The 25,257-nt window shown below is 41.7% G+C and overlaps 1 protein-coding gene across 1 annotated transcript in view; it reads right to left on the bottom strand.

Moving 5' to 3' along the window:
* Window positions 1–25,257, bottom strand: part of atrnl1b (attractin-like 1b) — an 887,738-nt gene that overhangs the window by 273,202 nt on the left and 589,279 nt on the right. Inside the window, exon 26 of the mRNA XM_078223252.1 lies at window positions 21,624–21,702. Coding sequence (XP_078079378.1) covers window positions 21,624–21,702 — 79 coding nt within the window. The remainder of the gene's footprint in view (window positions 1–21,623; window positions 21,703–25,257) is intronic.

The raw sequence follows: 25,257 nt of genomic DNA on the forward strand, positions 1-25,257 counted from the left end.
ACTCTGAACAGGGAAGTTTTGTTGGATCAGCATAAGACATTAGTTTGACCGCAGTAAGAGCAGTGGGTATAATTTTGGTCACTGCCTGGGGGTAAGGATGTGATCACAATATAGAGGGCACAGAGGAAATTTACTAGGATTTTCTTATTAATGGAGAATTTCAGCAATGAGGAGGAGTGACTACCACACAGACCTAACAGAGACAAAATCCTGCCTTCACATTTAGGATACCCTCCTTCGTGTTATGTGGCAATACCACCGTGCTAAATGGATTGACAGAGCAACTGCATGAGGCACTGTGGTCTATTAGCAGCAGTAGAATTGTATACAACCACAAACTCTAACCTCATTGCTAGGCATATCCCCCACTCTACCATTACCATCAAGTTTGGGGGGATCACCTCTGGTTCAATGGAGAGTGCAGGAGGGCGTGCCAGAAGCAGCACCAGGCATACCTAAAAATGAGGTGTCAACCTGGTGAAGCTACAATACAAAACTACTTGAATGCCAAACAATGGAAGCAGCAGGCAACAGACAGAGCCATGTGATCCCACAAGCAACGCATCAGATCCAAGTTCTGCTGCATCTAGCTGCAAATGGTGATGGGCAATTAAACAATTAATTGGAAAAAGAATCTCCACTAATATCCCCATCCTCAATGATGGGGGAGCCCAGCACATCTCTACGCCAGCAGTGCTGAGTGGATGATCCATGTCAGCATCCTCCAGAGGTCCCCAGCATCACAGATGTAATTTTTCAGCCAATGTGATTCATTGCACATGGATAAACAGCTGAAGAGAATGGATCCTTTAAAAACTATGGGCCTTAACCATACCAGCAACAGAACTGAGAGCGTGCTCTTGAACTAGCTGCATGCCTGGCCAAGCTGTTCCAGTACAGCTACAACCCCTGGCGTCTGCCCAGCAATGTGGAAAATTGCCCAGGTCTGTCCACAAAAAACAGGACAAATCCAACCTGGCCAATTACTGCCCCATCAGCCTACTCTCAATCATCAGTAAAGGGATGGAAGGGGTCGTCAGCAGCACTATCAAGCAGCACTTACTCAGCAATAACCTGCTCACTGACTCTTAGTTAGGGTTCAGCCAGGGCCACTCAGCTCCTCACCTCATCACAGCATAAAGGAAGATACTTGTGGTTATTGGAGGTCAATCAATTCCTGGAATGTTCCTCAGCGTTGTGCCCTAGGCTCAACCATCTTTCATCAATTTCATTCTCTCCAACATAAGGTCATAAGTGGAGATGTTTGCCAATGATTGCACAACGATCAGCACCGTTCTTGATTCCTCAGACAATTAAGCTGTCCTTGTGCATACGCAGCAAGACCTGGACAATATTCAGGCTTGGGTTGATAAATGACAAGTAACTTTCATGCCACATGTCCGCCAGATAATGACCATCTCCAACGAGAGAAAACCTAACCATTTCCCCTTGACATTCAATTGCATTACCATTGCTGAATCTCCCACTATCAACCTTCTGTGGGTTACCATTGACCAAAAACAGAACTGGGCCAGTCATATAAATACTGTGGCTAAAAGAGAAGGTCAGAGACTTGAAATTCTAACTCCCCAAAACCTGTCTGCCATCTACAAATTACAAATCAGCAGTATAATGGAATACTCTCCACTTTACTGGATGAATGCAGCTCCAAGAACACTCAAGAAGCTCAACACCATCTGGGACAAAGCAGCCCATTCAATTAGTACCCCAGCCATCACCCTAAACATTTTCTCCCTTCACCAAAGCACAGTGGCAGCAGTGTATATCAGATGCATTGAAGCAATTCACCAAGTTTCCTTCAAAAGCAACTTTGAAACTCGTGACCTCTACCAGCTACATGGACAAGGGCAGGAGATGCAAGGGAATATCACCTGAAAGTTCCCATTCAAGTGACACCATCCTGACTTGCAGCTATATCACCATTCCTTTGTCCTTGTTGGGTCAAATTTCAGGCACTCCCTTCCTCAGAGCCCTGTGGGTGTTCCTTTAGCACATGGACTGCAGTGGTTCAAGAAGGCAGCTTACCACAATTATTTAAAGGGCAATTAGAGATGGACAATAAATGCTGGCCTCGCCAGCATCGCCCTCATCCCATGGATGAATGAATAAAAAAAAAAGTGTCCTTTTGGGAAAATACCTGCCATCCTTACCTGGTCTGGCCTATTTGTGATTCCAGATCCACAACAATGTGGTTGACCTCTGACTGCCCTCTGGAAAGGCCGAACGAGCAATTCAGTTGTACCAAACTGTTACAAAGAAGTTGAACCAGATGGACTACGGTGGTTGAAGAAGGTGGTTAACTGCCCCAAGGGCAATGAGGGATAAGCAACAAAATGCTGACACCCATGTCCCATGAAAACTTTAAACAAAGAAGTCATGACTAGAGGGAAATATTTAAAGTAATTTGTATAAGGATTAGAAGTGTGCTGAGGTGCAATTCTTTCCACCCAGGGGGCGGCAGGCATCTGGAACTCACTGTCTGAAAGGGTGGAAGAGCTGGAAAATCAACAGCTTACAAGCAACAGGCCAAGGTTTGGAAGGTGGGATTAGGTTGAACAACATTTTTGAAGCTGGCATGGGCATGGTGAGCCAAATAGGATCTACTCCACAAATCTTTCAATAGTTCTATGTCTCACACACTGGGCAGAATGTAACAAGGGTGGCAGGGGCCCGACATCCACCAGCAAAACTGGCATCACTCCGCCAACCCAATGTGCAGGAGCCCGAGGGAATTAAGTCATGAATTAGAAACAGGAACTCTGGTGCCAGGGCTCCCAGTTGTACGTTGGGGTTTAATTGCATAACCTCCCTAAGTAGGGCAGAAATTCTGCCTGGTAGTAGTATTGTTTTTATTTCAGATCCGGTGCTGTTTCATTTAGAGCTGGTGTACTTGGTCACCAGCTTTGTCCCTTCCGACACAACATACTTGGCCAATTCCCTGGACAACACCAGGTGCATGGCAGTCTGGGTCTCCCAGGAGCCGATGGTCTGCTGCTTGTTGAAATGGACCAGATGGGAAGCCTCGCCCAGGATGCGCTCGAAGCTGTCACTGACAAACAAGTTCATGATACTCATGGCCTTTGAGTAGAGGTCTGTGTCATGGTGAACCTGCTTCATCACTTTGTAGATGTAGATAGAGTAACTCTCCTTCCCAGTTCTCTTTCCTTTCTTGCTGCTCTTGGGGGCCATCTTCTTGATGCCTTCTTGCCAGCTGCTGCTCCTTTCTTATCCTCCGCTATGGTTATGATTCACCTTCCAAATGACTGCTGCTGGTACTACACTCGGGCCTTCATTAGATATCATTGTTGGTTCCTGAAAAAAGGTGCGCAAGGATGGAATGGAGGTTGCAAGGAGGGCTGGCAGAGGACAGGGCAGGCGGTGACATTCAGGGAGCCCCTCTCCACTCCGTTCCTAATATCCGGGCCCTTGGATCAGGCACTGCCTTTGAATGAAGGTCTCCCGGGTGCTGGGCTGCAAGGAAACCAGGGAAGGTTTTCTTGCTGATCTCCCCACATGACAAGCCCGCTGCTGGCTGAATAGTTGCCATGTTGGGATGAGGCCTTAGGTGCACAATAACTGCCCACTTACAAATGAACATATTAATTAAGAGGAGTTGGCTTAAGGGCCTCAATTGGCATTTGTGCAACAATGTTATAGAGTCTTAGAGGTTTACAGCATGGAAACAGGCCCTTCGGCCCGACTTGTCCATGCCGCCCTTTTTTTTAAACCCCATAGCTACTCCCAATTGCCCGCATTTGGCCCATATCCCTCTATACCCATCTTACCCATGTAACTGTCCAAATGCTTTTTAAAAGACAAAATTGTACCCGCCTCTACTACTACCTCTGGCAGCTTGTTCCAGATACTCACCACTCTCTGTGTGAAAAAATTGCCCCTCTGGACACTTTTGTATCTCTCCTCTCTCACCTTAAACCTATGCCCTCTAGTTTTAGACTCCACTACCTTTGGGAAAAGATATTGACTTTCTCGCTGATCTATGCCCCTCATTATTTTTTAGACCTCTATAAGATCACCCCTCAGCTTTCTGTGCTCCAGAGAAAAAAGTCCCAGTCTATCAAGCCTCTCCTTATAACTCAAACCATCAAGTCCCGGTAGCATCCTAGTTAATCTCTTCTGCACTCTTTCTAGTTTAATAATATCCTTTCTATAATAGGGTGACCAGAACTGTACACAGTATTCCAAGTGTGGCCTTACCAATGTCTTGTACAATTTCAACAAGACGTTCCAACTCCCGTATTCAATGTTCTGACTGATGAAACCAAGCATGCCGAATGCCTTCTTCACCACTCTGTCCACCTGTGACTCCACTTTCAAGGAGCTATGAACCTGTACCCCCAGATCTCTTTGTCCTGTAACTCTCCCCAACGCCCTACCATTAACTGAGTAAATCCTGCCCTGATTCAATCTACCAAAATGCATCACCTCACATTTATCTAAATTAAACTCCATCTGCCGTTCGTCTGATCAAGATCCCGTTGCAATCTGAGATAACCATCTTCACTGTCCACTATGCCACCAATCTTGGTGTCATCTGCAAACATACTAACCATGCCTCCTATATTCTCGTCCAAATCATTAATATAAATGACAAACAGCAGTGGACCCAGCACCAATCCCTGAGGCACACCGCTGGTCACAGCCTCCAGTTTAAAAAAAAAACCCTCTACAACCACCCTCGGGCTGACCTATACTTAAGGCTTCCATCCCCAGACTTAGCACACACATGCTAACAACCTCACCAACATGGCACCTGGCATGGCTCGCACCAGAAGAGGACATGTTGGATTTCTAAGCTATCATCATGTACAATTGAACAGGCATTTATGGATCCAAATTTTACATCTTTAATTTCTATAGTCTCCCAGGTAGAGTATTTAGACTCAACATCTGAGAATTGTTTGAACAGGTTGGGCCTATATGCATTGGAGTTTAGAAGAACGATAGGCCATCTGTTTGAAACATATAAAATTCTGAGGATATTTGAGACAGTGAATACTTGGAGAACGTTTCATCTTGTGCAAATGACTAAAACCAGGGGACACAGTTTAAAAATAAGAGGACTCCCTTTGAATACAGAGGTAAGGGGAATATTTTTTTCCTAAAGGGTGTTCTCTTCCTCAAGTAGTGGTGGAGCTGGGTCAGTGAATTTATTCAAGGCAGAGTTCGACAGGAAAGTGGAGCTGAGACCACAACTATATCAGCTATGATCTGACTGAATGTGGAGCAGACTCGAAGGGTTAATGGCCTACTCCTACTCTAGCATAAAACGTATTTCCTGATTTTCTTTAGGACAAGAGCCTATTTCTGAAGATCTGAAAACGGACATGAAATGCGATTAGAAATAGAGATTTTTAGGAACTGCAAATCCCAACAGTTCCATTTATGATGGGCCAACCCCACTTATTTTCCTTCTTACTACATCACTCAATCCCTCTAATCTCGAGAGAGGTACCACTTAGCTCTTAAACCTATATTATACTGTCTGCTTCAGTGATCATTTTGGCCATTTATTCCACTTACTGTTTTGGTGAAAGACTTAGTTTAACTTCTCTGACTCAACTTTCTTATTTTCCTCTGAGTTTAATTCTGAATCTCTCCTCCAATCCCCAATTAAAAATATTACAGAAGTGAGCAGTATTTTGACAAGGGATTTTAAAATTGAGCCAAAATTTTATTACAATTCTGTGGCCCTGGAAATAAATGGAATTAGAAGACCCAGAGTTGGATATTCTTTAATTATAGTCGTGCGGTATAGCCGAGGAAAATAAAGTAGGAAGCTGATTTGCTGCCTACTAATACATCTTAGGACATCGTACTGCGGACGCACACTTCCTTCCCTGTCTTGGGTAGAGGTCGGTTGTGTTCAAACTATTTGGCCCTTTGAGTCTGCACCGACTCTTATTCAGGCTTACCCTGTAACCCCACATATTTACCCTGCTTACCTATATACCTTGTGACACTAAGGAGCAATTTAGCATGGCCAATCAACCTAACCTGCGCATCTTTTGACTGTGGGAGGAAATTGAAGCACTCAGGGGGAATCCACGTAGACACGAGGAGATCACGCAAACTCCATGTGCAAACTCCACACAGATAGTGACCCAAGGCCGGAATTGAACCCGGGTCCCAAAAGATAGGCAAGGAGATCATTCAATTAATCCTTGCCTGTTCATTGTGTTGCAGGCATTGTAAATTGGTGTTGCATGCTCTTTTAAGTTATTGACTACATGCAGTTATTGCCAGTTCATTGTCTGCACGCATCAGTAGGCCACCCAATATCATTTAGAGAAGATGGTAGTATAGTGGTCATGTCACTGGACTAGTAATCCAGAGTCCCAGGCTGATGTTCTGGAGGACACGAGTTCAAATTCCACCACGACAGCTGGTACAATTTAAATTCAGTTAATCTGAAAGGTGGAACAGTGGTTAGCACTGCTGCCTCACAGTGCCAGGGATATCAAGAGCCTCAATGACCTTCCTTATGCAGCAGTGGGCTGCAAACTGTGAAATATCACTTAGATCTCGAACAGCAGCCTGCAAAGAGCCAGAGGCATAAAAGAGCCATGGTTACCTTGACAACCACAGGCAATGATGTGCTTATCCTGATTTGAGATTGCAGTTGAGGCTGCAGCAATTGGCAGATTTTAGCCACAATCTATTTTGTGAGGTAAAAAAATGTCATGCATTAAGACTGGGTAAAGTTAAGTTAAGAGAAATCCTCTCCACTGCAGTTATGGCCTTCTGCTGATTGTGTTTCTCCCCTTCCAATATTGCCAAACAGCTTGCCTGAGCTGTGTGGCTTTTCTTCATTCTTTAAGTCACGCTCAATTCTAAAGGAAGCTCTACCAGGCCACTCATGTCTGGAGTCAATTTGTTTCAGCATAGAATTTTGTATAAACAAAACATACTTCAGCGGCAGCCAGGCGACCCCCTTAAGATTATTCAAACTTTAGCCAAGCATCGGAAAAATTCCAAAACACATCCAACTGCATCAGCAACCAACCATAAGAAAGAATTTAACAATTAAACTATAAGTCGTGCACAATGCCTTGTTACAGCCCATTAGGAAGTCAGACTAGATCCCAACATTTTTTTCTATTTTGGCATAAACGAGAAGATATGATGCTTCACTCCAGGAGTAATTCCACTGACAAATTAGGGATCTTTTATAGTAAAACAAATTTTATTTAATGACACAGTTTAACTAAAACTCTAACAAAGGGCGGCACGGTGGCTGGCACTGCTGTCTCACAGCGCCAGGGACCCAGGTTCAATTCCGGCCTCAGGTCACTATCTGCGTGGGTTTCCTCTGGGTGCTCCTGTTTCTTCCCACAGTCCAAAGATGTACAGGTTAGGTGGATTGGCCATGCTAAATTGTCCCATAGTGTCAGGGGGACTAACTAGGTTAAATGCATGCGGTTATAGGGGTAGGACCTGAGTGGGATTGTGGAGAGTGCTGACTTGATGGGCCGAATGGCCTCCTTCTGCACTGTAAGATTCTATGATCCGTTAAACTATACCACTGCATCCAACATAACAAATGAAGCAGCTTAACTATTACCATTGAACAATATTCAAATATGAAAAGAAACAACTCTAATTTCTAACTTATCATTGTTTCAGTTCCAAATAAGCAACATTCTTCTTAGAAAGACTCAAAAACACTTTAAATACAGTTAGCAACCATAAAAATACTTGCTAGAGTGTAAACAGCCTTGAAACTCTCAGTGGGATTTTGTGGAGAGAGAAACTTACAAACCTCTGTCATTAAACAAGTCCCAGCCAGAACTGCAAGCTGTTTTCTCTGCTATATACCTAGCTCCACCCATTAACTTCATTATCACATGACCCTGCATACCAACCCCTTCGTCCATTCCTTTAATCGAAAATCCCAGACCTTTTCCTTTGTAAACGAAAGTCCATTAGCTCTTTCCAAATGAACCATATTGCTAAAATGAGTAATTATCCTGCTTTCTCAGCATCTCAGCTTTATTCCTTCCAGACATGCTGATTACCTGTAGAAGAAAACTGAGCTTTAAAACAGTCCCCTTTAACATAAAAAAAATTCATCTCTTGCAACTACCGTGATCACACTTTAAACAGTGCTGTTTGGAGATGGTGGAGGTGAATGTGGCACAATCCTTCCTTTCATTTAATGTTGTGATCAGTTGTACATGGATAAGATAGAGTTTTGAGTGGAGTGTGAAGTTTAAAGATTGCAGAACTGGAATTAAATTGATGTTATAACATGCCTGATCTGGATATTGCCAGTGGTCATTCGGCGTACACACAAATCCATTTACCAATATAGTGTCCAGTGCACTTTCAGACTGCAATCTTGGACCCCATTTTCAAGCATTAGGTTGTCACAGAGCACCTAAAATATGGGGGCCCAATTTAGCCTTCTATTTCTGACAGATGGCAAGACTAATGTTTTGCTACACTCCGTATTTTGAGACATACAATACTATCAGGCATGAACCACATTTCAGTGGAACATTTATTCAAGTCAAAATCAACACAAGATTCTACAACTTCAGATGAGGCTCATCACATAAAATTAGCACATGGCAATTAAGTGTGCCTGAGAGCAAGGTTTGAATTAGAGGTGGAGTTCTGTATATTCAGTTGAAGGCATAAACCTGCTTGCTTTTGCTTTAGTTCTGCATTTGGAAGCCGTCACTTTGCAGCGAATAGAATTGGGAGGATGGGAATCCCTTTTAATTCATTCCTGGGATGTAAGCATTCCTGGCAAGGTGGATAATGCACTAAGAAAGTGATGGTGGACTTTTTACTTGAACCGCTGCAGTCAGTGTGGTGAAGATGCTCTTTGCAGTGAGCTGAAACAACTGGTTGGCTTGCTAGGCCAAAGGCCAGTTAAGAGTAAAGGTCATTGTTGTGGGACTTGATAAGGATGGCAAGTTTCAAAGCGACATCAGCAAGCCAAGTAGAATTTTACAACAATCGGACAAATCCATGGCAAAATTCAGGCAAAGACAAATGTTTTGAGTTGAACTCAAATTCTTAAACTGCAACAGTGGAATTTAAACTCACATTCTCAAGATTATTTGTCCATGCTCTGAGATTACTGCATCATATCTGCTGCTGAAGCAGAAGTTTTAATGAGTTAGGTAATTCTTCTCCTGACTATGGTGTCCGATCATCTGGCTTCTCAGGAACTTTATGGTTGGAACCCTTGAGTATCCACATGTAAAATTCCTTCAGTTACCTCGATCCTATGCATTAGAATTACCTCCCTAAAGCGTTCAACCGCTCCTTCTTAAAACCCACTCATTAGACCAAGACAAATTGTATTTATTGAGTGTTATACAGTTGTGTAGCCCTGTGTATAACACTCAATAAATACAATTTGTAAATCACTTTAAATCTGTGCCCTCTCGTTCTTGATCCTTTTACAAGCAGGAACAGTTTCTCCTCCTCTATTCTGTACAGCTCTCTCATGATTTTGAACTTTATCAAATCTCCTCACTCCAAGGAGAATAGTCCCAACCTCTTCAATCTAGCTTCATAACTGAAGTTTCTAAACCCTGGAACCTTTTTTGTAAACCTCTTTCACACTCTCTTCAATATGTTCACATCCTTCTTATACTGTACACAATATTCCAGCTGAGGTTTAATTAGTGTCTTGTATAAGTTCAGCATCTCAAAGGTTTGAAATCCTTAATTAACAGAAAAGAATCACTCAATCATTACTTCCCAATTTTTGTTAAAATTCTTTGATGGGATGTGAGCATTGATGACAGGGCTAGCATTTATTGCTCATCCGTAACTGGTCTTGAATAGTCATTTCACCATTGTTTGATTATTTCAGATGACAGTTAAGAGTCAAGCGCATTGCTGTGGATTTGGAGGCACCTGTAGGCCAGACCAGGTAAGAATCATAGAATTATGCAGTGCAGACAAGGCCCTTCGGTCCATCGAGTCTGCGCCAGCACATGTGAAACACATCACCTCCCACCTAATCACATTTACCAGCACTTGGCCCATAGCCTTGAATGTTATGACGTGCCAAGTGTTCATCTGGGGTACTTTTTAAAGGATGTAAGGCAACCAACCTCTACCACCCTCATAGACTGTCACCACCCTCTGGGTAAAATGGTTTTTCCTCACATCCCCCCTAAACCTCCTGCCCATCACCTTGAACTTGTGTCCCATCAAGACTGACCCTTTAACTAAGGGGAACAGCTGCTACTTGTCCACTTTGTCAAAAGATGGCAGATTTCCTTCCATCAAGGATATTAATGAATTAGATAGATTTTTACAATTGATGATGGTTTTATAGTCACACCATTTGAGACTAGCTTTCAATGACAGATTATCATGAATTCATTTTTAGGTTTTACTAGCTTCCATGGGATTATTAACCCATGTTCCCAGCCTGGGTCTTTGGATATTACCACTATCTCCACATTTACCTCAAGTTTACTGTTACTGTTGATGGCATTCCGCACTGTGGAGCCTGATGGCTTGCCAACATTATTCAATTCTTGTATAATGACCATCCAGCACCCCATACTTCAATTTATTTTAAAGAAAAAACTATATAAAAATTAAATATTTTCCTGTATCTACTGTAGAGATTATTTGATTTACTTCATGATCTTGAAGACAGACTAATAAAAATGTAATGATAAAACAGCATATAGAAACTTACAATATCCATGATTATTATTATATTCAAGCAGCAAATTATGTTTTCCTCTCACTATTCGGATATTTTGCAAATACACCACAGTGGGTCGGATCTCAAACAATGACGAGACAGAGTACAGGAATGAGATAGAGAATCTGGTGAACTGGTGTGGCAACAATAATCTCTCCCTCAATGTCAACAAAATGAAGGAGATTGTCACCAACTTCAGGAAGTGTAAAGGAGAACATGCCCCCGTCAACATCAACGGGGATCAAGTAGAAAGGGTTGAGAGCTTCAAGTTTTTAGATGTCCAGATCACCAACAACCTGTCCAGGTCCCCCCACGCCGACACTATAGTTAAGAAAGCCCACCAACGCCTCTACTTTCTCAGAAGACTAAGGAAATTTGGCATGTCCGCTATGACTCTTACCAACTTCTACAGATGCACCATCGAAAGCATTCTTTCTGGTTGTATCACAGCTTGATATGGCTCCTGCTCTGCCCAAGACCGCAAGGAACTATAAAGAGTTGTGAATGTAGCCCAATCCATCACACAAACCAGCCTCCCATCCATTGCCTCTGTCTACACTTCCCGCTACCTCGGCAAAGTAGCCAGCAGCTTTGCATAATAATCCCCACGCACCCCGGACATTCTCTCTTCTACCTTCTTCTGTCGGGAAAAAGATACAAAAGTCTGAGGTCACGTACCAACCCACTCAAGAACAACTTCTTCCCTGCTGCTGTCAAAACTTTTGAATGGACTTACCTTGCATTAAGTTGATCTTTCTCTACACCCTAGCTATGGCTGTAACACTACATTCTGCACTCTCTCATTTCCTTCTCTGTGAACGGTATGCTTTGTCTGTATAGCACGCAAGAAACAATACTTTTCACTGTATGTTAATACATGTGACAATAATAAATCAAGTCAAATCAAATCAAATCATTAGGGTGCCTCACATCACCTCTCGCTTCTGATCGAATTTCAATCAAGCTGCTTAAAGTCAGTTATCTCTCAGCATTCCTTGGTTGTCATTAATTTCTGATGAACACTCCTGATGTTTTGTTTAATTGATTAATGGCACATGGGCTGATTAAAGTCACTGGCTAGCCAGCATTTATTGCCCATCCCTAGTTGCCCTTAGAGGGAAGTTGAGAGTCAACCACATTGCTGTGGCTCTGGAGTCACATGTAGGTCAGACATAAGGACGGCAGATTTCCTTCCCTAAAGGACACTAGTCAACTGGATGGGTTTTTCCGACAATGGTTTCACAGTCATCAGTAGATTCTTAATTCCAGATTTTTTTTATTGAATTCAAATTCCATCATCTGCCACGGCGGGATTTGAACCCAGATCTCTAGAACATTAGCTGAATTTCTGAATTAACAGTCTAGTGATAATGCCACTAGGCCATCGCCTCCTGTTTTATTGTGGATGTTTCTGTGGATAACTGTCCCAAATAAGATGTAAACAGTTATTTTCTAAGGGATCTCTTAAGATTAATGTCAATAGCCTCTAACCCAAAATAAGACAATGAACAGTGCTTTCGTGCATAGATGATTCTGCTGATTAATGTCAATAGCTAATCATTTGAGTTGCTCTAAATTTTCCCCATTTAAATCTGTTTGATCTTTTATTTGTAATACCTTCATGTTTTGGGCAAGTGTTTAGATATCATTTATCTGACTATTTTTGATGGTTTGTTAGGATTGGTGGCTCTTAAAAGTAATTTTAATCTGGGTCAAGCAACAGCAAAAGACACTATAAAAAACCTGGCACTTTTTCACAGAAAGAAAACAAGGAGAAAAAGTGGGTTAAGTCAGCCTGCACCATTCTTGTGTATAGTGTATGGTTATACTGGTATTGGCAGAAAACTTGCAATAAATAGCTTGGCTGCCTGGCCACAAAATATTGCAAAAATGAAGAGAAGCAAGAAAATGGAAAAAACATGGCATAAAATAACATTTGAAAGTAACACTTTTCTTGTCATACCTAATGGCATTTACTTGTTTGTCATGGCTTTTGCATTTGTACAAAAAGCTGATTTCTGTCAGAATTGTATTGATTTTGGTTGCAATTTCATGTCAAATTATGGAAAGCAAAACTGTGTGATTGTGTTGTGTTCGCTGAAAATATAAATTTCTATTAACTTGGAATTCCCGTGTGCTTGGTGCAGATGTGGCCAGTGCACATAACTGGGTATCAAATGGGTTATACTTTTTCATCATTCCCAATCTCACTGCAAGATACAACTTCTTAAAAGTGCATTTTTTTTTTGCAACAAAAATACTTCCAGTCAATGGATTAAGTTTGCACACTCTGTGAAATGTAAGAAAATCAGACTTGGAGAAATGGAGGCCACTTTTTCTGTGACATAGATATATTCATACCTGCATTTGTATACATGCCCATTTATCAGGGAGAATGACTGCCCTTGGCATCAAGGCAGCATGTGACTGAGTGTAACGTCATGAGGTCCCAGCAAAACTTAATGGGTATCAGTAGGGGGAAAGCTCTCTACAGGTTGGAATCATTCCAAGCACAAAGAAAGATGAGTGTGGTTGTTGGACTCCATCATTTCAGTCCCAGGACTTTAATGCAGAAGCTGCTCAGAGTAGTGTCATAGGCCCAAACCAGCTTCAGCTGCTTCATCAATGACATTCTGTCTGTCAGAAGTGGGGATGTTCGCTGATGATGCATAATGTTCAGCACCAATTGTGCCTCCTCAGATACTAAAGCAGTCCACGTCCATATGCAAGACATTCAGGCTTTGGCTGAGGCAAGTGCAGTCACACCACACAAATGCCAGACATAAGAAGGAATCTAACCATCTGCCTATGACAATCAATGGGTTCACCACTGCTGAATCCCCCACTATCAACATCCTGGGGACTACTACTGAAACACAACTAGGCCAGCCATATAAATAAAAGCAAAATACTGCCAATGCTGGAAATCTGAAATAAAAACAGAAAATGCAGGATAAACTCAGCAGATCTGGCAACACCTGTGGAAAGAGAAACAGTGTTAATGCTTCAAGTTCATATGACCCTTCTACAGAACTGAAAAGGGGTAGAAATGTGATTAATTATATAGCTAGAGAGGCAGGTGGATGTTGTAAATTGTTTTATCTTCCTGATCTTGCATAGTAAAGGTTATTTTTGTTTGTTCAAAACCTATGGAATTTTGTGGCCATTATTCTATTCGCAAGCATCTTGAATCTCAAACATTAAGTGTGTGGTGGTTCATTTTGGCAGGTCGAATAGGATGAAAGAATATAATATTAAGAGTAAGACGCTTGGCAGTGTGGAAGGTCAGAAGGGTCTTGGGGTCTGGGTTCATAGGACGCTCAAAGCAGCGTCGCAGGTAGAGGATGTGGTTAAGAAGGCATATGGAATACTGGCCTTCATCAATAGAGGAATTGAGTTTAGAAATCGGGAGATAATGCTGCAGCTGTATAGGACCCTGGTCAGACCCCACCTGGAGTACTGTGCCCAGTTCTGGTCACATCATTACAGAAAGGATGTGGAAGCCATAGAAAGGGTGCAGAGGAGATTTACAAGGATGTTGCCTGGATTAGGTGGCATGCCTTATGAGGATAGGTTGAGAGAGCTAGGTCTTTTCTCCTTGGAGAGGCGAAGGATGAGAGGTGACCTGATAGAGGTGTATAAGATGTTGAGGGGCATTGATAGAGTGGATTCTCAGAGGCTTTTACCCAGGGCTGAAATGGTTGCCACAAGAGGTTGCAGGTTTAGGGTGCTGGGGAGTAGATACAGAGGAGATGTTAGGGGTAAGTTTTTCACTCAGAGGGTGGTGGGTGCAGATTCGTTAGGGTCTTTTAAGAAACTTTTGGATAAGTTCATGAAAGTTAGTAAGATAGAGGGTTATAGGTAAGCCTAGTAGGTAGGGACATGTTCGGCGCAACTTGTGGGCCGAAGGGCCTGTTTGTGCTGTAGCTTTTCTATGTTCTATGTTCGATTATTTACTTTAAACATTATCAGTCGTTAAGCAAATCCGACCAACAACTTGGGGATCTAACCAAGAATCATAACAATAAGCGACTCATACCAAGAAATAAAAAACATATGTTGCATATTTCACAACCTCAGGATATTGTTTTACAGTGAATTAAATACTTCTGAAGTGTCATCACTGTTATAGAGAAATGTGGCAGCAAATTTGAACTCAGCAAGGTCCCACAAATAACACGCAATGAGATGATTGGAAAAATAAGCTGTCTTTTAGTGGTACTATTTGAAGGATAAATGTTGGCTGGACCACCACGAAAGCTCTTCTGTTCTTCTTCAAATTGTGCCGTAGGAACTTTTACATCAACAGGAGAGAGAAAATATGGTCGCTGCTTAATATCGTATCTGAAAGGTTCAGCACTCTTAGTGCTGTATTGAAAGGCCAGCGTAAGTCATGTGCTTAAGTCTTTAAGGTCCCTAAGTTAAAGTGCCCAACCTTTGACCTCCTGGGAACCTATGAGCAGCTTTCACTCAACTTCTAAAGAATGTGGAGGAACAGAGAGATCTTGGGGTTCATATCCATAGATCTCTGAAGGTTGCCACTCAAGTGGATAGAGCCGTGAAGAAGGCCTATAGTGTGTTGGTGTTCATTAACAGGGGGTTTGAGTTTAAGAGCCGTGGGGTTATGCTGCAACTGTACAGGACCTTGGTGAGACCACATTTGGAATATTGTGTGCAGTTCTGGTCACCTCACTACAAGAAGGATGTGGAGACACTGGAAAGAGTGCAAAGGAGATTTACCAGGATGCTGCCTGGTTTGGAGGGTAGGTCTTATGAGGAAAGGTTGAGGGAACTTGGGCTTTTCTCTTTGGAGCGGAGGAGGTTGAGAGGAGACTTGATAAAGGTTTATAAGATGATGAGGGGGATAGAGTGAACGTTCAAAGACTATTTCCTCGGGTGAATGGAGCAGTAACTAGGGGGCATAACTATAGGGTTCATGGCGGGAGATATAGGAAGGATGTCCGAGGTGGGTTTTTTACTCAGAGAGTGGTTGGGGTGTGGAATGGACTGCCTGCAGGGATAGTGGAGTCAGAAACTTTAGCAACATTTAAGAAGCTATTGGATAGGCACATGGAGTACTTCGGGATGATAGGGAGGAAATAGCTTGATCTGGGTTTCAGACAAAGCTCGGCACAACATCGTGGGCCGAAGGGCCTGTTCTGTGCTGTACTGTTCTATGTTCTATGTTCTCATTGACTATTCTCCATCCTTTTCACCCCTACCATTGACAGTCATACCTTCAACCTATATTGCGCTAAAAATAATAACAGAAATATTTTGGTTCTGAGAAGCACAATGAAATTGTTCAAGGAAGAGAATTGAATTTTTGTATCTGCGGAGAAGTTGTGTTGGAAGGATGTCAGCAGAATATAGGATAGCAACTAATAGCAATTTTGATGAAAACAATCTTTCCCCACAGAAACACAAGCAAGAAAATTAGGTCAACATGCAGAACTGTTTCCTATATACCTCCAGATAAATGCATCAAAAACAACACAAAGTTGAAGCCTAGAAGCAGATAACTGGTTAAAGAACAGAAGGGGGGTGGGGGTAGATCTAAAGATTAGACTACAGAAGAAAATACACTGCTTCAAAAAGGCAAATAAAGGAGAGATTCGTTTGTAAACCAGTGGACAGTCAAAAAAAATAGAGCGAGGGACAACTTTGTACTTTACCTGAAATAATCAAATATATGCATTTAGAAAAGGTTTAATATTGCCAGAACTTGATCGATATTCACAAATTAAGTGTCATACATGACAAGTTATGTTTTAACCTGTAATGGACAAATAACCAATAAATATTCTAACACTGGCTCTAAAACGTCAAACATCAGGAAAGGTAATTTATCATTCTGGAAAATTCTTATTTTAAAGTAAACAGAAGATTTCACATCAGATGATTACGCTACTAAAAACTAAAACCTAAGTTTGAAATGTATGCATCAGCATCAGTGACTACTACAAAAATACAAAACCTCATACCAAGCATTGCTTAAATTCTGATAAATATGTTTCGAACAGGGCAAATAAATCAGTAAGCTGATTTATGATGAAATGATAAGATCTGTAAATAATAAAACACATATTTCATCCTGAAAGGACATTCCAACAAAATGACTCAAATATTTAACACTACATACTTTATAGTTGGCAGAAAGCGCACTTGCGGGGCCTACCGGCAAGTGGTTGCATTTTTTGCAATAAATGCATTAATTGATAAATGATACAATTAACATTTTGCCCAAAAAGAACCTGAAGAAACATTCATTATCATTTTCTCTTACATTACTGTTTACATTTGAAAAAAAAAACTTGCTTCTGAGGAACAGGCGCTTGAAAGAACTGAAGTTAGAAAGAGGTGAATATGCGGGCCACAGTAACTAGAAGTACCCCATCCTAGTTTCTCCTATTATTACATCTTCTTATAGAGATGATATTATCCACAATAAGGGCCCGATTTTACCATTGCGTCGCGCCCGAAAACGGGTGCAAAAACAGGATAAAGTCGGGCGTGAGGCCATTAACGCAATCCGCACCCGCGTAGATGCCCACTTTACCGAGGAATGGCTGCGAATCCAATTCGCGCCCGAAGCGGGCACAACGGCGATTTAAATGCATTTGCATGCATTTGAATTGAATTAATGAACTGCCCGTCTAACTTTATCAGCATTTCCCCCTTTATCATCGCGTTCGCACGTCCAGATTTGGCGCGAAACAGATATCCTCGGAAAAAGGTCTGTTTTGAAGAGGTAGGTTCAGAGCTTCCAAGGGCTCTCTGACTCAGATCGGTGGTGGAGGGGGGAGGGAGGCGGGCCAGATCATTCTCTTGTGGGGAGTAAGAGGCAGGTCAGATGTATCTTTGGTCGATGTGATGGGGGGGGCAGGGGGGAGGACAGATCGTTCTCTGGTGAGGGGGGCGGCCAGATTGTTGTCTGTTTGGGGGGGGGGGGGGGGGGGGCGAGAGGCGGGCCCGATCATTCTCTGATGGGGGGGGGAGGGAGGCCAGATCGATCTCGGGGGGGCGGGTGGGGAGGAACCTCTGCCACTCTGCGGGTGGGGGGGGGGGGGGGGAGGGGGACGCAATCAGTCTGGGTGGGGGAGGGGGGGCGGAGGAGGTGGGTGGATAAGGGGGACAGTTATGTTGTCGGGGTGATGTCTGTTGGGACCATCACTCCTGGGCCGCTTTATCCGCTTTTTGCGGCCCGGGAGTGATGTGGACAGGGACGTGATTTTCAATTTTTTTTTCTAACTACACATGCGCAGTTCAAAGCTCCGATCGTTTCAGACGCGATAAGCCCCGCCCACAGCGTGAGTGCATATGGGGACGCCTGAGAACAGTTTTCCAAGTCGGATCTGAATTGTGCCCAGATTCAGCACTTAGAATGAAAATGGTAAAATCGGGCCCGAAGTGTTATTTGTAAAATAATTGGAAAAAGCAAATCATTTCCAAAGAACTGGAATCATCTGCATGATCAAAATGTCATACTTTATTATTTATTTGTGTCTCAAGTAGGCTTATATTAACACTGCAATGAAGTTACTCCGGGGCCTGTTTGGGTACACTGAGGGAGAAATTAGCATGGCCAATGCGCCTAACCAGCACTTCTTTCAGATTGTGGGAGGAAACCGGAGCACTTGGGGGAAACTCAGGCAGACATGGGGAGAACGTGAATCTCTGCACAGACAGTTACCCAACCAGAAAAATACCCATTTATGCCAACTCTTTGCTTCCTATCTGCTAACCAGCTTTATATCCATCTCAAGACATTATCTGCAATCCCATGTGCTTTAACTTTATATAGTAGTCTGTTATGAGACCTTATCGAAAGCCTTCCAATAGCTCTTCCAATTTTTGTGCAATCCTTGGATGTAAGTAAGGGCATGCTTTGTTGGGTTTGCATTTGTCATGTCCATTCTTCTACCTAGATCAACGCTCGGTGGTCCATCTATTTTCCTGCTTATTGTAGCTTTCTTAGCAATTTTGATATAACTGAAAGGTTTGCTGGGCCTTTTGAGAGGCAGTGACAAATCAATCACATTGCTGGTCACCTGGAGTCTCACACAGAGCCAGATGGGCAGATTTCCTTGTGAAAAGGACACTGTTGAACCAGATCAGTTTTTATGACAACCCTGTAGTTTCATGGTTATCAATTATTCCAGATTTACTTAATTAATTAAATTTAAATTCCCCAGCTCCCATGGTGGGATTTGAACTTGTATTTCTAGGATTATTAGTCCACACCTCTATGTTACCATACCCCATGTGTTCTATAATGCCATTTCAAAACAAAACAACACAAAAAAAAGGAACACTTTCAGATTTAATCTCCAATTATTATGGATACTGGAGATACCTCCTGAAAGTATTTGCATATCTTTTTCCTCGAGTTTTTATTAAAACATATTTCTAAGCCAAGCAGAATGAATACTGAAGCAATAAGCACTATTTAGAACATAGAAAAGCTACAGCACAAACAGGCCCTTCGGCCCACAAGTTGCGCCGAACATGTCCCTACCTACTAGGCTTACCTATAACCCTCTATCTTACTAACTTCCATGAACTTATCCAAAAGTCTCTTCTTAAAAGACCCTATCGAATCCGCCTCCACCACCACTGCCGGCAGCCGATTCCACGCACCCACCACCCTCCGAGTGAAAAACTTACCCCTAACATCTCCTCTGTACCTACTCCCCAGCACCCTAAACCTGCAACCTCTTGTGGCAACCATTTCAGCCCTGGGTAAAAGCCTCTGAGAATCCACTCTATCAATACCCCTCAACATCTTATACACCCCTATCAGGTCACCTCTCATCCTTCGCCTCTCCAAGGAGAAAAGACCTAGCTCTCTCAACCTACCCTCATAAGGCATGCCACCTAATCCAGGCAACATCCTTGTAAATCTCCTCTGCACCCTTTCTATGGCTTCCACATCCTTTCTGTAATGAGGCGACCAGAACTGGGCACAGTACTCCAGGTGGGGTCTGACCAGGGTCCTATACAGCTGCAGCATTATCTCCCGATTTCTAAACTCAATTCCTCTATTGATGAAGGCCAGTATTCCATACGCCTTCTTAACCACAGCCTCTACCTGCGACGCTGCTTTGAGCGTCCTATGAACCCGGACCCCAAGATCCTTCTGATCTTCCACACTGCCAAGCGTCTTACCCTTAATATTATATTCTTTCATCCTATTCGACCTGCCAAAATGAACCACCACACACTTATCTGGGTTGAAGTCCATCTGCCACTTCTCTGCCCAGTCTTGCATCTTATCTATGTCTCTAATTTGCTGTATTAAATGTACTTCGATCCAGTGCCAAGCAAAAACAGATTTTCAACAGACATCCACTATTTATGAGTAAAGACACAAATGGAAGAATCTAACTGTAAAAATTGTAAAATAATTTTCAAATTTTAGCTACATTTTTATTCTATATCCACACAGGATTCCTGGTTCGGTGCAATGGCCACATTAAATTCTCCCTCAGTGTACCCAAACGGGCACCGGAGTGTGGCAACTAGGGGATTTTCACAGTTAATTGTTAACTTAATTAACTTAATTGTTAACTTAATTGCAGTGTTAATGTAAGCCTGCTTGTGACACTAATAAATAAACTTTAAAAAAAACTTGTGGGCTGGGGGAGAGAAGTCCTCAATAGTAGAATGTAGAGGCACCGAGTTTCAAAGATCCTTGCAAAATATACATCAGTGTCCGATGCGTACATTGATAAACTACTTTGAAATCCTCTAGAACCAAACACCATGACGTAAATGTGCTCACCGAAGTGGTGCAACAAGACATAATTCAATAAGATTCATGGCATCAAACTTTCAACTTTTCTCCCACGTTATTATCTTGAACACATGCGAACTTTCTATATTGATTGTACAAGATACGTTGCATACTTGCTATGAATTGCATCTGCAGATGAATAGTGCAATGCCATTTCTACCAATAACCAGCCCAAAATTATTTGGTGTCCAAGACTGGTTCTCCATTATTACACAATAAGTAACTTAGTTGAAGTATCAACATGGTTATTTTTTTCTCAATATTATATTCTACGAACACAATGTATAATATCACAGCACAACTTTCTCTGAATGAAAATATCTGTTGTTTTCCAACTTTGCACAGAAGTCATATTCCAATTGCCAATGCGTTTACTGCATTTATACAAAATATATATCAAAGGTTTAGCAATTCAAATTGTTCTGTCAGTGAAGAACTTTAGATTATTATTCTGAATTAGAGTCTTCACCAACTGAATTTTGTCCAATGTTAATTTCTAACAATATTTCTCCATAAGACAGTGTATTCGATGGATAGCACAAATATTGACTGTATTACACCTCAGGTTCAATACAGGCATACAATATCACACTAATGGTTCCAAGTGACCATTATTTATAAAATAAACTGAAGAGTTAAAAAATTCCCTGTACAATCAAGAATCTATCTATGGAAATGTGTCAACAACTTAAAGGATATTTCAACAGGTTACCTAGTCATATCAAACCGCTGTTTGGTGAAGTCTGTTCACTGGACATATCTTAGAGAAAAATTCTTGGCTAAAAATTCAAAACTACAGTTTGCCACGAAGAGTAAAGATAACATCAGAACCTATTATTGCTTTTCAGTTGTAAAGCTAAAAACTTCTGTCGATTGATTTTGAGATTTACATTAGTTACTTTACAAAGTACACTATTTTCTGTCAGCCAGTTGAAAATTGAATTCGGGCCAACAAATTACACATTGGCAACATTTTGATTGTCCCTCCTGCACAGTAACAAAGGTAGGATTGTCCACTCTAAATGGAAGAAGGTTCATTAAACTAATAAATCTATCAATGCAGGATTGTACTGGATTGTAAGTAGCGTTGCTATCTCTTACCTCTCTTCTTCGTGAAGCCCAGCAAGTTTGTTTGATTTTCCACACTACAGCAGCCACCAAGAGTAACGATAGGAAACAGCTACAAGGAAGTAATCAATGCAACCATGTGATTATTTTTTTCTGTGCAAAACCTACAGAACTTACACAGTAATGATCCAGTATTTTATTAAAATTTGTAGTAAAGTGCACCATTTTCTATATTTAAAAGCTCTCATGAATATACACAGTTCTCCAACATATCTCAAGTATCATGCTTCACAATTACACCTGATTGGTTCAAATAGTTAGAAAACAATGATGGCTCCAAACTTAACAGTGTTGAATACTTGTGACTTTTTTATGATCGAGTACAGAAGTGGCCATTCACACAACGTGCCAGAACTTTCTAAGTCAAATCGTTTTCACAATCCTCCTATATCTTGATTGGCTTTGTGCTGCCGAATGTATTAAATTCCAAATTTTTGGACCAGGTATACATATCTCTCTATGGCAATATCCCACCTAATTCCCAACCTTTTCATTTCTTCCATGCCAGCCAATGCACTTCTGTGTTTTGATTCTAGATTGTCACAGAATTTGACGAATGTGAAGAGAAACCCTTGTTAGAAGCAACAAAACAAACTGGAACTTGTGGGTATTATTCTTGTATAAAACTTAAGATAAACAACAAACAACTTATTCAAATCTCTCACAATTAGAGTAAGCAGGTATAACAACAAGCTGAACACATTGACAGGTGAGAAAACTGGTCAGTGGAGAAGAACTTTGATGGGAAGATTTCACAGTTGATTATTATAACTCAATATATTCTAAATGTTTATTCCAGCAATATTTCTTTTTACTATATATTTCATCATTCAAACTCAACAAAAACAATAACTTATATTTATATAGTGCCTTCAATATAATGAAAGGCCCAAGGTGCTTCACAGGAACATTATAAAACTAAATACAACTAGCACCACTCATGCAACTTTAGTTTATTAATTAACTTCTGGAAGGACTGTGGCTTAACAGTTACTTGCCACGATTAGCCATGCCTGACTGTTCATCAGGAGTTGCTGCATGTGGACATGTACTGCTCAAAATCTGAGAGTTTGTGAATGGTACTGAATAACGTGCAATCATCAGCAAACAGCCTTACTTATGACCTCATGTTGGAAGGAATGTCATTGGTGAAGCAATTGAAGATGGCTGGGCCATGTCACTCGCTACCTTATGGAACACCCAAAACAATGTCCTGGGGCTGAGATGATAGGACACAAACAACAGCCCCCATCTTCTTTTGTACTCGGCACGACTCCCAGCAATGGAAATTTTTCCCCGATTCCATGAACTTCAATTTTTCTCAAGCCCCTCAATGCCATTCTAATGCACATGGGAATCAAATCTATTTATTTATCAGTTTGCAGTTGTGAAAAAAAGCGATGCTTATTTATTTTCCACGAGTCAATAAAAAAAAAGCACTACTTCACAGTCCGTGGGGAAATCGCTCAATGCTTTTCCCAAAAACTTAATTTGTGAGGTTGACGCAGAGATTGTAGAAGTGAGGAAGCACAAGCTTTCCACTTACCTGAACTGAGCATAGCCAATCACATGCTAACTTTGTGGAGCATAGTATTTAGAATATTAAATGTGTGTTTCCTTCCTGAATTGCACACAGTTAAACAATGAGGGTATGGAATTTCACATTTTACTGCTGTAACATATGAAGCTGCAGAAGCTCAATAATGGGAAGCAGCCACTTAAAGGTAAGCATGTTAATTTTGCTTAAACTGGTCATGTGAACTGGATCATGAAAAATGAGCATGTATTTGTCCAACAATTTGCACCTGAGATATTCAGACACCAGCCTTTGCAGCAAATTGAGCCACACATTTTCCCCTTCCCATACCATGCAGTTCATGAACCTCTCATGTCCTAAAGTCCTGTGCACTGTTTCCTATCTGCTCACATAGTTATTACAGAAGTTGTTTTCTTGCGCTCTGCTTCATTGCATGCTTTGCTCCCTCTCACCTTCATGCTTAGCTGTGCTCAATCTTGTTGTGTGTCCCTTTGTTTATGCCTCTGTCTCCTTTACTTGCGCAATGGCGGACAAGCTGCTGCAGTAAGCAGGAGAATAGAGATAGAGTCCTCATTTTAGAGAGAGGGACAGAATTACAATGACCTGGGTCGGGAATGCCTGGAAGTGAGAAAAAGCATCAATGTGTACTGACTCTATCTACTTCTCATGTGTCTTATGCAAATTCACTCCATTATCTTGAATTGGGGAATACCAAATGTTTTTCAAAAACTGTATGAAAAGAATTAATAAAATAGATTAATCTTTTCTTTATTTTTTTAAAAAAGTAATTTAGGTGGCAAGGGAGTTTCCTGGGATTAGTGATTAATTGACAAAGTAATATGGCTGGCAGAGGTTTGCGCCTCTGTGGCCACAATTTTCAATTAATTTATTCTTTCACAGGATGTGTACATCACAGGAAAGGTCAGCATTTGTTGCCCATCCTTAATTCATAGAATCTCTACAGTGCAGATGGCTCATTGAACCTGCGCCAACAATCCCACCCAGGCCCTTACCCCATAACCCAACATATTTACACTGTTAACCCCCTGACACTGAGGGGCCAATCAACCTAACCTGCACATCTTTGGACTGTGGGAGGAAACCGGAGCACCCAGAGGAAACCCATGCAAATGGGGGAGAACGTGCAAACTCCACAAACACCCAAGACCAGAATTGAACCCAGAACCCTGGTGCTGTGAGGCAACAGTGTTAACCACTGTGCGACCACGCTGCCCTTGAATTAGGTAGCTTACTAGACCATTTCTGCAGGAAGTTAAGAATCAACCACATTGGGGTCTGGAGTCACATGTAGGCCAGACCAGTTAAGGAATGGTAGATTTCCAACCTAAAGGACAATAATGAACGAGTTCCATTTTTACAACAATCAACAACGTTTTCATGGTCACTGTAATGGAGACTAGCTTTGTAACATCTTGTCCGCCTCTCAAAGCTGCTGCTTATCTTTGACTTCAGTCATTCATTCCATTGTAGAATTGCATCGAGGTTGGTTATCTTGACAGCAGCAATGCTAACCGATGCACTGGTATAAGAAAAGACACGGTGAGCAAAGATGCTCCGATACATGTGACCCAACCGTTATAAGTTAAGTGCAATAATGTGTGCAAACTGCAGCAGTTGAGTACCACAAGATCAAATGTCATATGATTAAATATCATGTAATCAAAACTCCAGAGTGCATCAGTGGTAAACCCAATGGAAAGGAGATACAAGTGTTACTCCTGTAGGACAATGCATCAGTCAACAATTGATATATCTACCAAATGTAAGTTGACTGGTGCAGATATGTCTTTTATTTAAATTTTAAAAACATGCAAGTTGACTGGTGCGGATATGATAGCCTAACGTGAGTTGAAAGCATTAGAATTGATCACCTTGACTGCTATTCCTAGATGCAGGTGTCCTTGTGGCAAATGCCACAACTCAGCAATACTTCCATTCAGACATGGGGCCTGCAGAGGAAATTGCAATTGTCTTTGCCAGCTGGTAGTTATTATTGGTGAAGTAATTATGAGTGTGCAGGAAGTAGATCTCCTTCCAGGAATTTTAAAA

This window comes from Mustelus asterias, chromosome 11 (assembly GCF_964213995.1).
Source record: "Mustelus asterias chromosome 11, sMusAst1.hap1.1, whole genome shotgun sequence".
In the NCBI taxonomy this organism is placed as follows: domain Eukaryota; kingdom Metazoa; phylum Chordata; class Chondrichthyes; order Carcharhiniformes; family Triakidae; genus Mustelus; species Mustelus asterias.